Source organism: Prionailurus viverrinus, chromosome D1, assembly GCF_022837055.1.
Source record: "Prionailurus viverrinus isolate Anna chromosome D1, UM_Priviv_1.0, whole genome shotgun sequence".
Lineage (NCBI taxonomy): Eukaryota > Metazoa > Chordata > Mammalia > Carnivora > Felidae > Prionailurus > Prionailurus viverrinus.
The window spans coordinates 37987730-38000899 of record NC_062570.1 but is presented as its reverse complement, the minus strand read 5'-3'; the positions used below and the strand labels follow the sequence as shown (position 1 = coordinate 38000899).

At 39.7% G+C, this 13170-nt stretch overlaps 1 protein-coding gene across 1 annotated transcript in view; it reads right to left on the bottom strand.

Moving 5' to 3' along the window:
- Positions 1-6222: 6222 nt before the first annotated feature.
- The window catches only part of MAML2 (mastermind like transcriptional coactivator 2), a 349528-nt gene continuing 342580 nt past the window's right edge, over positions 6223-13170 (bottom strand). Inside the window, exon 5 of the mRNA XM_047877072.1 lies at positions 6223-10036. Within this exon, the coding sequence (XP_047733028.1) occupies positions 9021-10036 (1016 nt within the window). The 3' untranslated portion in view covers positions 6223-9020. The remainder of the gene's footprint in view (positions 10037-13170) is intronic.

The window sequence follows — 13170 nt, the reverse complement described above, 5'->3', positions numbered from 1 at the left end:
TGTGTCTCCAGCTTGCAGATGGCAGGTCGTGGGCCTTCTCAGTTGCCATAATTACATGAAATAATTTCTCATAATAATAAATCTCTCTCTCTGTATATGTGTAGATAGATAGATAGGTAGGTAGATAGATAGATATGGACACAGATACAAACATATATCTAGAGACATAAAGATATATCTCCTATTAGTTCTGTGGGTCTGTTACTATGGAGATCCCTAATATCTTTTCATTTTATGATAGTGGCTTTGAGTCACCAAAGTTTTGTATTTTGATGAAGTTAAATTTATCTATTTTTGTTGTTGCTTATGTTTTTGATGTCATATCTAAGAAATCATTCCTTAATTCAGGGTCATAAAGATTTACATCTGTTTTTTTTATATGGACTCTATAGTTTTAATTCTTCGTCTTCTTCTTCTTCTTCTTCTTCTTCTTCTTTCTTCCTCAGCTCCATGTCTAGCGTGGAGCCCAACTTGGGACTTGAACTCACGACCCTGAGATCAAGAACTGAGCTGAGATCAAGAGTCAGGTGTTTAACCAACTGAGCCACCCAGGTGCCCCTATATTTTTAATTCTTAAGTATGTGAACCATTCTGAGTTTACTTTTGTACATGGTGTGAGATAGGGGTCTAAGAGCATTCTTTTGCATGTGGAAATCCACTGGTCCTCCCACCATGTTTGAAAACTTTTCCCTCTTTGAATTATCTTGGCACTTTGTTGAAAATCTTTTGACTATTAATGTTAGGGTTTATTTTTGGAGTCTAAATTCTTTCCATGGGTCTTTATGTCTATGCTCATGCCTGTACCACATGGTTTTTATTCTTGTAGCTTTTTAATAAGTTTTGAAGTCTTCATTTTTATTTTTAAATCTAGCAATTTAGTTATTTTAGTGAGGAGGACCTTTCAGTACATTTCATCTGCATACTGCCATAAATCTAAATCAATCACTATTTATTTGTTCATTTACTTATAGCAGAATGCCTTTAGTGAGAACTTCAAATAATTTTTAATGTTTATTTCTTTTTATTTTGTGTGTGAGAGAGAGGTGGAGAGAGGCAGACAGAGAAAAGAGAGAGGAGAGAATCGCCAGCAGGTTCCATGCTCAGTACTGAGCCCAAGGTAGGGCCTGATCTCACAACCGTGAGATCATGACCTGAACCGAAATCAAGAGTCAGACACTTAAGTGACTGAGCCACCCAGGTGCCCCTAAACTTCAAATAACTTAACTTAACTTTCTTTTCATTTCTAATAATCAATTTCAGGTATACAAAAAGACATTAAAATATATACAATTGTATAGTATCCACCCAGCTTATAAAATAACATTAAATCCCTGTCTATATCTCCTCAATCACATTTCCCTACATTCACTCAAAGAGGACCAACATCTTGAATTCATGTTTATCATTCACAAGAATGTCTTATACTTTTATTTATATTTCCAACTGCCTGTTTCTTTGCCATCCTCTGCTATAGAGGATATAACACTAAATACTTGACATCTAGCTTCTCTTGAAGATCTGAAAGTCCATAGACTCATTATGGCTAGTGAGGTGTGAATAAAAGTCTCTGGGTAGGGCGATCTTTCTCAAATGAAAAGTAAAGGCTTGTCACAAGGTGACAAGAATGAGGAAGAAATTTCTACGTTTTCTCCTGGAAGAAATGAATATGGAGATAGCCTGGGTATCTGACAGCCTTGTTGGACTGTTAGGACTGCTCACCTCAGACCCCTCATTGCATGAGGCAAATAGTGCATTTCATTAAATCCAAGATGTCATAGATTGTAAGACACAATCATTATGTATTTTTTGTACCATTAAGGAGCAAAAATTTGCTGATACAATAATATAATTCTTTCTCTTCACATTATTGGAAATGATAACCTAAATTTATAAACAAGAAAATTTGAAAAACATGTGTTTCCAAGAGTCAGTAAACCATTTTTTGAGAACCTTCTTTTTTAAACCTCTAGTAGTTGAGTTCTCAAATGCTTGCAATTGAAGTTTCCTAAAGGATACCATTCTATAACAAATAGACAAATTTAGATAGAAATTCATGTATCTGAAAGCAGGGAGGAAAATCAGGTTTTGCTAAGTAATCTACTTTTTGCCCTAAGTCAGCAATCTAAGGATGGCTGAGAATCAAGAAATCTGCCGGCATGTCATGTCAGACCTGGGCCTGTTGCCTGGGGGATTTATTCCTTGCCCTTTGCTAGTCTGAGACATAAGTCTCCAGGCTATGGTCCCCAGCCCTATGGGTGAGCTAGGTCCTGCTGAGTGCAGCCAGTGAGACACGTTGCCTGGAGAGTGGTAGAACACAGGAGGGAAGAATGGTGTTTCTTCTCCTTCCTGTCTGTCACGATTGGCTTTTCTGCAACTGAAACTCCTCACTGATCTGGTTCCTACCAGACAGGTCATCGAATGTTGCAGCACCTGCTTAGTGATCGTGGCCCTCTGTCTTTTTGTCCTTCCATCCTAGGAGTGGTAGCAGCTTCCTGCTTTTGCTCCCCTCCGGATGGCCTCACCATCCCTTACTGGGCTTCTCAGCTCATCCATCATCTGTGTAACCAACTCCTTGCATTAAAATCTCTCTGACACTTGGACTATTTAAAGGACTTTTTTGTTTCCCTGACTAAAAACCAGTGCTACTTTTTGAAAAATTGAATTCTCCATCGTAGGTTAAAATTACTGCTTGCCAAGTCAAACAGATGGGAATCGGAGCAGGAGATATGATTGGAACTTGAGAGCTCAAGTCTGCTTCCCTGGGCCCCTCCCCAGCACCGAATGTAATATACTCCCTGAGGAAGGGGTGATTATTCCCATTGTAAAATGCAGCTGGCATGCATCCTGAGGAAAGAGGGGAGTTTTTAATGCTTGTCTCCCCTGGGTCATTTGAAAGCCCAGAGACAAAATAGTCTTTATTCTTCTAGTTCAGAAGGATGTGATCTATACATGTTAGTTTCTCTTCCAAATAGTTCTCATTACCATTATCTTTTTCACTCTCCACTTGGATATGTTGGGAATAGATAAGCATCTTTGGGGCTTAGATTTCTGGTTCATCTTGACCTGGCAGAAAAGAGTTTGCCTCACCTAGGTGTGATGGAATAGGAGGTGATGCAGTAAGTAGGTGAGATTTGGATTGCCTCCTTATGGGGAGGAAGTGAGTGCTTGGGTTGTGACATTTTGAAATTGAAAAGAAGGGAAAAACAGTGTGTGTGGAAATAGAACAGCCAGAAAGGGATAGTAGAGATTCATGGTTTTATTTTATACCTCTCTCTCTCTCTCTCAATCTCTCTCCCTCTACTCCCACTCTCCCCCTTTCTTTCTTCTTTTCCTTCTTTCTTTGTATCGTCCCCCCCCCCCCCCCCAACAATAGCAACCTGATTTTCTTTGGGGAAATCACCTCTTTCCCACTCATAGTTTGTATGGTTTGGTGGTATTAACACTAACTCTGCCTCCAGAGATAGGCATCAGATCCAGGCCTGGCCAATTAGAACACCAAATCTCTCTGGCCAAATTAAAGCTTGTGAGATGCAAAGCTCGATTTTTTGAAAGAAAAGTTTTCATATGGTTGATGCTGGACTTGGGAGTCGTGAGAAGTCTGGAGCTTCTAGCAACCATCTTGCCACCAAGAGAGACAGACCTACCTGAGAATGTAGTCAAGGCACAGGAAAGCCAAGGTAAGAAACAGAAAAGAACTGGGGCACCTGGGTGGCTCAGTTGGTAAAAGGTCCGACTCTGGCTCAGGTCATGATCTTGCAATTTGTAGGTTTGAGCCCCGCATCGGGCTCTGTGCTGACAGCTCAGAGCCTGGAGCCTGTTTGCATTCTGTGTCTCCCTCTGCCCCTCCCCTGCTTGTGCTCTCTCCCTCTCTCAAAAATAAATAAACATGGGGCGCCTGGGTGGCGCAGTCGGTTAAGCGTCCGACTTCAGCCAGGTCACGATCTCGCGGTCCGTGAGTTCGAGCCCCGCGTCGGGCTCTGGGCTGATGGCTCAGAGCCTGGAGCCTGTTTGCGATTCTGTGTCTCCCTCTCTCTCTGCCCCTCCCCCGTTCATGCTCTGTCTCTCTCTGTCCCAAAAATAAATAAACATTGAAAAATAAATAAACATAAGGAAAAAAAAAAAAGAAACAGAAAAGAACCTGTTCTTGATGCCATGATTGACCTGTGGGATTCAGCTGTGCCTAAACCCAGACCTACCTTGTAAACTTTTCAGTTATGTTAACCAGTGAATTCCTTTCTCTAAGTCCATTTGACATGTATTCTTTTCTTCTTTCTTTTTTCCTTCCTCCTTCACTCCTTTTTGCTGAAAGAACCTTAAATATCATAAAAAGCATCTTTATGCTCATGCATATTCTGGAGCTAAAGATAACTTCAATTTGGTTAAAAGAGAACTTAAAATGCTATTTATGTAAACAAAAGCCCTCTTTTATCATTACTGCATGCAAAGCAATGACGACAGCATTTGGTTTTAATGTTTTGATCATTCGTTTGTTTTTTGAGAGAGAGTGAGAGAGAGAGAGAGAGAGAGAATGAGTGGGGAAGGGGCAGAGAGAGAAGCAGAGAGAGAATCCCAGGCAGGCTTTACATTCAGCATGGCGCCCGAGGGATTCGATCCCACAACTGTGGGATCATGACCTGAGCCAAAAACAAGAGTCAGGCACTTAACTGAGCCACCCAGGTGCCCCCGGTATTTGGTTGTAAAAATCTAAAGTCCGTGTGTTTTGTTAATTCTCATGATAACAATATTTTAGTTTTATGCTATTGCCGCCAATGGAGTTGATACTAGGGAACTGATTTCCTCTATGATAGCAAAGTAGGAAGTATATTTAAAAGATGTTACACTATCATTTAAACTCATTAAACTTCCTGAGTTTAATGAAGATGTAGGTGATCTTCAGGGACCTACACCATCTACATTGCCTGTTTGTTGACAGCCTACTTCTGGCTTCCTGTGATGAAATCTCTTTTTCATATGACAATATTAAGGAGGTTGCTGCTCTGTTAAGTCGACTGATAACCTGAAGATTTTCAAAAGGTTGAACAGCGATTTCTTTAGTTTAAAAATAATGCTATTTGAGGGTTTTGAGGGTTAATTTTCCACTTAGCTTTGGAAAAAAATCAATCAGAGGCTTCTAGTTGAAAAGGAATAAAGAGCTATTTCAACCCCACACTCTCCTTTTCTGGGTGAGAAAACACAGTCACAGAGCTATAAAATGGAAATAGAAGATAAAATGTTTAAGAATTTAATTTACCAGGTGCCTGGGTAGCTCACTTGATTGAGTGACCAACTCCTGATTTCAGCTCAGGTCACGATCTCAGGATCATGGGATCGAGCCCCACATTGAGCTCTTCACTGAGCCTGGAGCCTGCTTAAGATTCTCTTTCTCCCTCCCTCTGCCCATCTCCCTCCCCCACTTGCATTTGCTCTCTCTAAAATAAATAAATAAATAGATACATTAATAATTAATGAAGACTTTGAACTGCCTTTAGCAATTGCAGCCAGGGAAAAAGCAGAGCTCCTGATTTTTTCACTCTCGCATCTCCTCTCCTCGGGTCTACTTCCATGGGTACCTACTAGGATTCATAGGTAATTCTAGAATTATACCTTTCTTTCTCTTAATTTGTGTATTTTATTTTTTTTAATTGATGTCAATTTTATCTGTTTACTATTGAACTTTCCAGAGTCATTTGACAGGGACTATATAAAATGTCAATTTTATTATTCCTCCATTAATAACACTAATGAAAAGGATAGTATCTCACATCTTTCTGGCAGAGGGGAAATGGACAATGGAACCCCAGCAACATACTTCCACAGGGGAGCAAGAACATTCGGTGAGGAGGGTTCTCATTGCCTCCACCCATCTTTTTGTTAACCTCTTTGACTCTCAAGAGGGAATGTGTAAATATGTTCAGCGAGGCTGTGTTTACCTGGCCTTGCGTTTGCTCAGACTGGTCTGAAAAATGCCCAAAGGCCCACCATGCCTGATAATTAGGGACTGTTTCTTCAGTATTGAGTAGTCCTGTGCATATAGGATCTTAATACAAACTTTCTAAGTGAACTAAAGAACATTGAAAGGACACAGACAGTATTTCACTAGTATGAGAAGCTTCCCAGAGAATAAATCTGCCCATCACTATTAATAGTTCTCAGAACTTTCTGTGATACGGCAACAATATTGCTGGTGACTGAAAGTATGATTTCATACAAGAGAACGACTTCTGAATTTTTTAAAACTATTTTTTAACACATGAAATTACACACAATACAAAGTACTTGTTTTACAAGTTGAAGTCTTTACAGTTATGGGTACAGTTACAGTAATGCAAGTAGTATTAATGCATTCACTTAGAGCAGAGTTATTTATCTTCATTGGGCTTAACACAAAGCCAAGAATGAATTATTTGCTTAAATTGCTTTCTAGTCTTTGAATAAAAAAAAAAAAAAAGGAAAATGCCTTCTACCTCCTGTATAATATGTCAGAATGATAAACAATGCCAACAATTAAGTAGTCTGGTATTTGTATAAATGGGAGATTGTATTCCAATAGCTTTTAAGTTGTAAATCTTAAAGTTTTGGCTACAGTATGTCTATCACATTGTCATTATCTCAGCTCTCCGGAAAATTACGTCATCTTTGGTAATAGGCTGCCAAAAAACAGAAACTATGGACTACACCATTTTTTTTCCAAAGAATCCTGTATTTTAATGAATAGCTGAATAAATAGACATTAATTATGAAATTCACATTAAGATAGAAGAAGATCCAAACATTCTGATTGCTTTATCTCTTAAATTTGATAGCTACTACAAAACATACTATTTATGTTAGGGTAAAAATAAGCTGAATCACAGGAGTGTACCTGGGACGTGCTGGCAGATATATACAGCAACAGGGAGGAGTCATAAAATAAGAGTGTTTATATGTACATATTTTTTTTCCTTTTTTTTTTTTGCATGGAGAAACACTGTTTTATAAAATGGGAAAACACACAGTAGATCACATGCAGCAAGAACCAATACAATGTGCACAGCAGTATAACCAAATAAGACACAAGAACTATGGGTTTAAAAAAGAATTTGGGAGCAGGGAAAGAAAAGAAAAAATTGAAACCTGGAATGCTTTCTTATGAAGGTTTCAGAATATAACTTTGTCTAAACAAGCCTCTTGATAGTTTTTCAAAAGTTCTCACTTGACCTCTTATGGTTTAAGTGTAGAGCTAAAAATAAACCATCATATTATACAAAACTTTGTATATTAGCATACAAAAGGTAACAATTTACTTTTTGTATAAAATATAACCTTTTGATAGTATATTTATTTCACATATGTATAAATATAACCCAAAGAATATGTTTTAAGTATTTCTACCAAAATATTCTTTACAAAAGTTTACAAAACAAGTAATTTATTCATATTTACAACCCAGCACAGAAGAGATTCTGGGCCAGGGATGTTGGTATTGTGTAAAAGAGAGTGCGTCTAGACATTTTAAAGATTGAGAGAGGGCTTTGCGGAACTTTCAAAATATGATCTTTTTAGGACAGATATTTAAAGACTTAGTTGTGAAACAACTTCAGTTAAATTACATTTGATGATTGAATATGTGGATGTATAACTAAAAAGGCTGAAGATAACCTATGTTCTTCTGTAATGAGGAAAATAATAGCAATATTTTTCATCTGATCCGAATCAGCACACATTCTCCTGATTTTACAGCTGGTCTGTGTGTGGGCACTGAGGTTACATGACTCAACCAAACTTCTTTCTTTGATACAGTGCTCAGCCCTGAGGGAGAAGGCTTAGAGATGAAGGGTCCATCTAGCATGTGGTAAAGACACATCACGTCAGGGAGCAAAGAATGTATGGATTGCTACATTCTATTTAGTTCTTTACCCAAACAATATGCCCAAATCAGGACAGATTGTTTTCTCTCTCAATTATGCTTTCCTTCAAACCCTATGAAATAGATTGTACCCATCCATCCCCACCATTTCTTGTCCTGACCTTCTGTGTCTTATCTCCAATCAAAACAAGATACTTTCTTATCTCAGTTTGCTTACAAATCTGTCTCTGGTCATCAACATAAGCAGGGAAGACAAGGCTCAATTTCACTCAGCGAGGAAACTAACCAGTAGGCATCATCACAATAGGTAACACCCCAGGTCATTGGGGGCTAAATAAATCTCCTTTATAGCGTTGTCCAATGGGATGTTTTCTTTTTTAAATAGTGAAATCTGATGCCGACAGGGATGCACGAATATTTCAGTATGATTAGGACAGGTCGTGGTTGTATCTAAGACTTGGAAATGCATTCAGAAATTGGTTGTGGAAGCCCAGATAAAGTTGGATAGCCCTGCAATCTTGTTTCATCACTCAACACAGCGTGTTGCTGAAGTATAGCATATGTAGGAATATTGACAAAGTGAGAGGTGAACCTGGGGAAGAAATTCTATAATCCACTGGCCGCTCTCTAGTTTCTCTGGCTTTTCTCTACTTAGGACACTGGTGACTCCAAACAAACCTATAACATTTCCATCTGCCCTGGAAGTCTTAGGGAAACTAAATGAAAAGACAGAGTGGAAAGATTCAATCACACTTCCATCTATCTATTCGAGCAAATTAAGGAATTTGTTGCTTGCTGCTTGGAACTAGTACCTCCGTGTGACATGGGGTTTAATGAGCTACAAGGTCTATTACTTTTCTTTCAGGGAGGAAAGGAGCTTGGAAAGCCTATTTTACACAACTAATTACACATCAACATCACAGTTCTGTTTGGGCAAACTGGATACTCTGTCCTGGAGTTTAGACAGGGAAAAGTGATCCCAATATTTTACTTTCAGGGTTGAGATTTAAAACAAGCGTTTGAACCGAGCACTACAGTTACTTTCCGCTTCCATTTTTAAGCCAAGGTGTCTTCATATCATCCAACTAAAAGTCAAGAGTTTGGCCTTTACAGAGTCCTCGTAAAATACTGCCTTTTAGTGCTTAGAGTATATTAATCGTCCCTCTCTTCTCCTTTAGGAGTTGTTCCCCAGAATTTCATCAAGATTGATGTCTTTCATCCAGTCGTCGTTACCGGGCTCTGTCTTCAATAAGGAATCAATGAAATCAGCATCACTGTTCAGGGCAGGGCCCATGTTATCAGTCTGTTGGTTGAGAAAGTCAAAAGCTAAGTCACTGCCATGGTCAGTTCCTTGAAAAGCCCTGGAACTTTGGTTGGGTGAAGGAAAGTTGCCTGGTGTCATAGATGGTGTCTGGCTCATGCCTGTCCTCGGCTGGCTCAACCCTGTTCCCGACTGGTTCAAATTAGGCAAGATCTGTGTGCTTAGCTGATTGGGTCTGAGATTCAGACTTCTGAGTGGACCCATGGTTTGTCCATTTAATGTTTGGTTCATTTGGTTCATGGGTCTCATTTGCACTGCTGGTGTTAACTGGTTAGGAGGGGCCGCTGCCCTCTGGGAAAACTGCTGGCTGCCGACTGCCTGCTGCAGTGACTGGTTTGGAGTGTAGGCTGCAGGTGCACCTGTGGGGAAGCGGACTGCCGTGGACTTCAGGGCTTCCTGTTGTTTGGTTGTCGTGTCTTGAGAGGCCCAGTTTGGTGCGGTTGTGCTGGATGTGATCATAACATTTGATGTTCTCTGTGCGGGCATGCTTGCCATGCTATGGGTTAAATTTGGTCTCAATTGTTGCGAATTGCTGACAGGTCCAGCTCCAAAAGTAGCCACGTTGTTATTATTACTTGCCCCTAAGGCAGGTGGCCGTGGCATTAGAGGGTTGTTTTGATTTGCTATCAGTTGGTTTGGGTTTCTCTGTTGGGTCAACTGATTTATTCCTGAAGTGACGTTGTATGTGCCAGGTTGACTGCAAGGCAGATTTCCATACATCCCCATATTCTGAACTGCTGTGGGTAACGACGGCATTCTTGTCCCATGGGAAGTAGACAGGAGGCTGGAATTTGGAGTCAAAATGGTATGCGTCGAAACTGGGTTTGCCAAAGCCTGGTTAGAGTTTAAAGTCACTGCTGATGAGCCACCTGAGAAAAAGAAGACAGTTATATTAGTTTATAACCATAGGTTATCTCCTCTATTATAGAAATTTGCAATAACTTATCAACTCTGAAACTGTTTTCAGGTGAAGGGACAAATAAAGAGAAATAATCATCACAGGTATTATATAAAAGAAGTGAGACAGTTTGCAAGGGAAGTATCACTTAGGTCATCCCTTGGTCAAGAGTTTATATATTCTAGAAAAAAAGGCTACACTAAAATGGCTCTGGTTTTTAGATTTTACTTTATTCCTCTTCTGGAGTCTTTGAGAAGAGGTGATAGTCAATCTTTCTTTCATTTAGAATTGGCTTTACTCTGTTCTGAGACCAGACTACAACTGTGATTAACCATCTGTTATGAAATCCATGCCTCTGGTTACCTCAGGTCCAAATAAGAAAGTGTGGATGAATCCCATAGGTGGCTACTAGATTAATATTCCAAACCTGTGGCCTTGAAAATCATGTCCAGTTATCCATCTGCATTATCCCCACTCAAGAAGCTTCCATGAGTGGCTCCCAAGTGTCCAAAGGGTAAATTCCCATCTATTTAAACATCTGGAATTCAAGGTATTCCATGCTTCGCTGATTATCTCCATGTGGAAAGCCCTCTGCTCCAGGAGGTATAGTTACTATTGCACTGTTATCCACGTACGTTGAGCTACCTTTGCTCATGCTATTTCCCCCTCCCATGATGCCCTTCTTAAGTTGCTGAGCCTTACTTTTTCTTCAAGGCTCAGGCCAAGGTCTAAGCTCCTTCATTAAGTTTTCCCGGATATTCTCGCCTGCTTTTTCCAGAAGGATTTGCTGTTTGAAGTTTTCACTCAGCACTTAGTTAGCCCTCGTCTTAGGAAATCCATAGAACCCCAAAGTAGAACCATCAATCATAGGCTGTCGAATAGTGAGCTTCCACATATCAGAGAGTGATTAGTCAACACATTAAAATCTTCCTGACTTGGGGAGGTTGAAGTCATCTTGGGAAAACATCTTGGGAAGCAAAACTGGTATGCCAAGAAGTTGGAAATAAGTGCCTTGTAGATGATAAGTTCCACGGGGAAAAACATTTGCACCTGTTTTGTTCACTGTCATATTCTCTAAGCCTAGTGGATGGCGCAAAGTCAGTATTCAGTTGGTATTGAATGAATGAGTTAATGAGAGATTGAAGTACATGTGTAACTTGGAGAAAGATACTCTTTTAAAGTACTCTCCCTGCAGAGATGCAGGGACACTCAGAGAATCAGAAATACTAATAAACAAGAATTAGACACATATACAAATCTCAGAACAGGAGTGTATGAAGAGAGCATGGCTGTAGTTGTAGCCCTAGGGTACCCTGACTGCTTGGGGATAGCTAGCATGGCACACGGCTGGATAGACTAAAGTCCTTGCTATTTGTTTTAAAATATGTCTCCACTAGACTACATACCCCTTGAAGGCAGGATCAGTCTCTTGTATCTCCTTGTATGTCCAGACTGAGCACAGAGCCCTGCACTGGTAGGGCAGTGAGAGTTTGATAAAGAGGGATCACAGTCAGGTATGAGATGCTTGAACAGCAAAGAGTTCACAGACAGCTGATGAGGGTAAGCAACATCCTGTTGGGTCTAAAGGTTTCATGAGAAGTGGAGTGACACTATGAAAGTGCTATGGAAAAAAATTTAAAGATTTTAAAAATCATTCCCTCTAGTGTTCTCTATTTTGAAAATATGCCCTGAGAAGATTTATGAGGAGGGCAATATTTTTAAAGTACCAGAATGGGGAGAATTTCCATAAAGATCACAAAATATCAATCACAGTTAATATTTAGAAGCTCCTAATACGTGGTTAAAATTGTTCCATGTGATTTTCATACATAACTTCTTATATTAACATCTGGGCAAGGTAATTCTTACTGTACTGAGATTAAAATAAAAAATGATAAAAGAGTTTGTGTTGTGCTTGTTGTTTATTTCATTCTCAGAAGTCATGGGAAGTTCAATGCTCTAGAGCAATGGTTCTTAACCATTTAGGGGTCAGTAACTGGATGCTCAAGATCCCTCCCTTGGGAAAATGCCCTGTGAAAGTGATCTGCGGGTACCTACCAAGTATCCAGCCTCCCTGTATCCCTTAGAAAAACAGACCCTTGATTTTTCAGCAATGTGCCCAGCTGAAAAGCCACATTTTCCAAATTTCCTTGGTGATGGAGGGATCCAGATGAATAAATTCTGACTAAAGGTAGAAGTTACTAGGTGAGAGCCCAAGAAGCCTATTTTAAAAAGGGAATCTGACTCATTTGGGAGGCCATTTTACCTTTTCCCTCCTTTTATCTTTCTTTTTGGAATATGGATCTGAAGGATGGCAGTGTGGTGGCCAAAAGGCCATCCTTAGGAGGGAAGCTACATGTTAAAGAAGGTGGAACAGAAAGACAAAAGAAACCTGGATCCCTGACAACATGGTACAGCCACCATGAAACCACCATCCTTGAGATTCTTTTATATGAATGGGAAAAGTCCAAACATGCATCTTGAGTTTTTCAGAATATTTCAAAGGGCTCCTAGCTTCCCCGTGACCACGGATAAGCCATTATCACTGAGAAGCCATGTTCCAAATGAACCTCCATCTTGTCTTTCAACTACCTTGAAGACAGAATCAAATAGAGAATCCAGTCTGGGGCCTGAGACAAAGTAATCTTAGAGAGTGGATTGCATATATCTCATTCCAAATTTTAGTGGTGAAAGACAGTCTGGTACATTTAAAGAGCTTAAATACATTAGTACAATATAGTTATTACCATGCATAACAGGACCAGAAAATATTTTTTAAAAACAGGAATATTCATGGCACCTCCTTTAGATAATCTTCTGCATGCCTTCCTGGATAGATGAAGGTAACAGGCAAAATAGAGAGAACTTGGAAAAATTGAGGACAAGCTTAATTTACATGAGAAAGTGCAGAGTTCTGGGTAGATGGGACTTGAATCCATTCTAAATAGGAGAAGGCAGGAACAGTCTGGGTTAGGTCTAGGAGAGGTTCTTTTAGAGTTTGGAGAGGGAGCAGAGAGATTTTAGTGGTAGTGCCCACCACTTATGTTACATGGAGCAAAATTAGGAAGTTTTACTTTGTATCCTAAATGCGGTCCACCTTTGTTG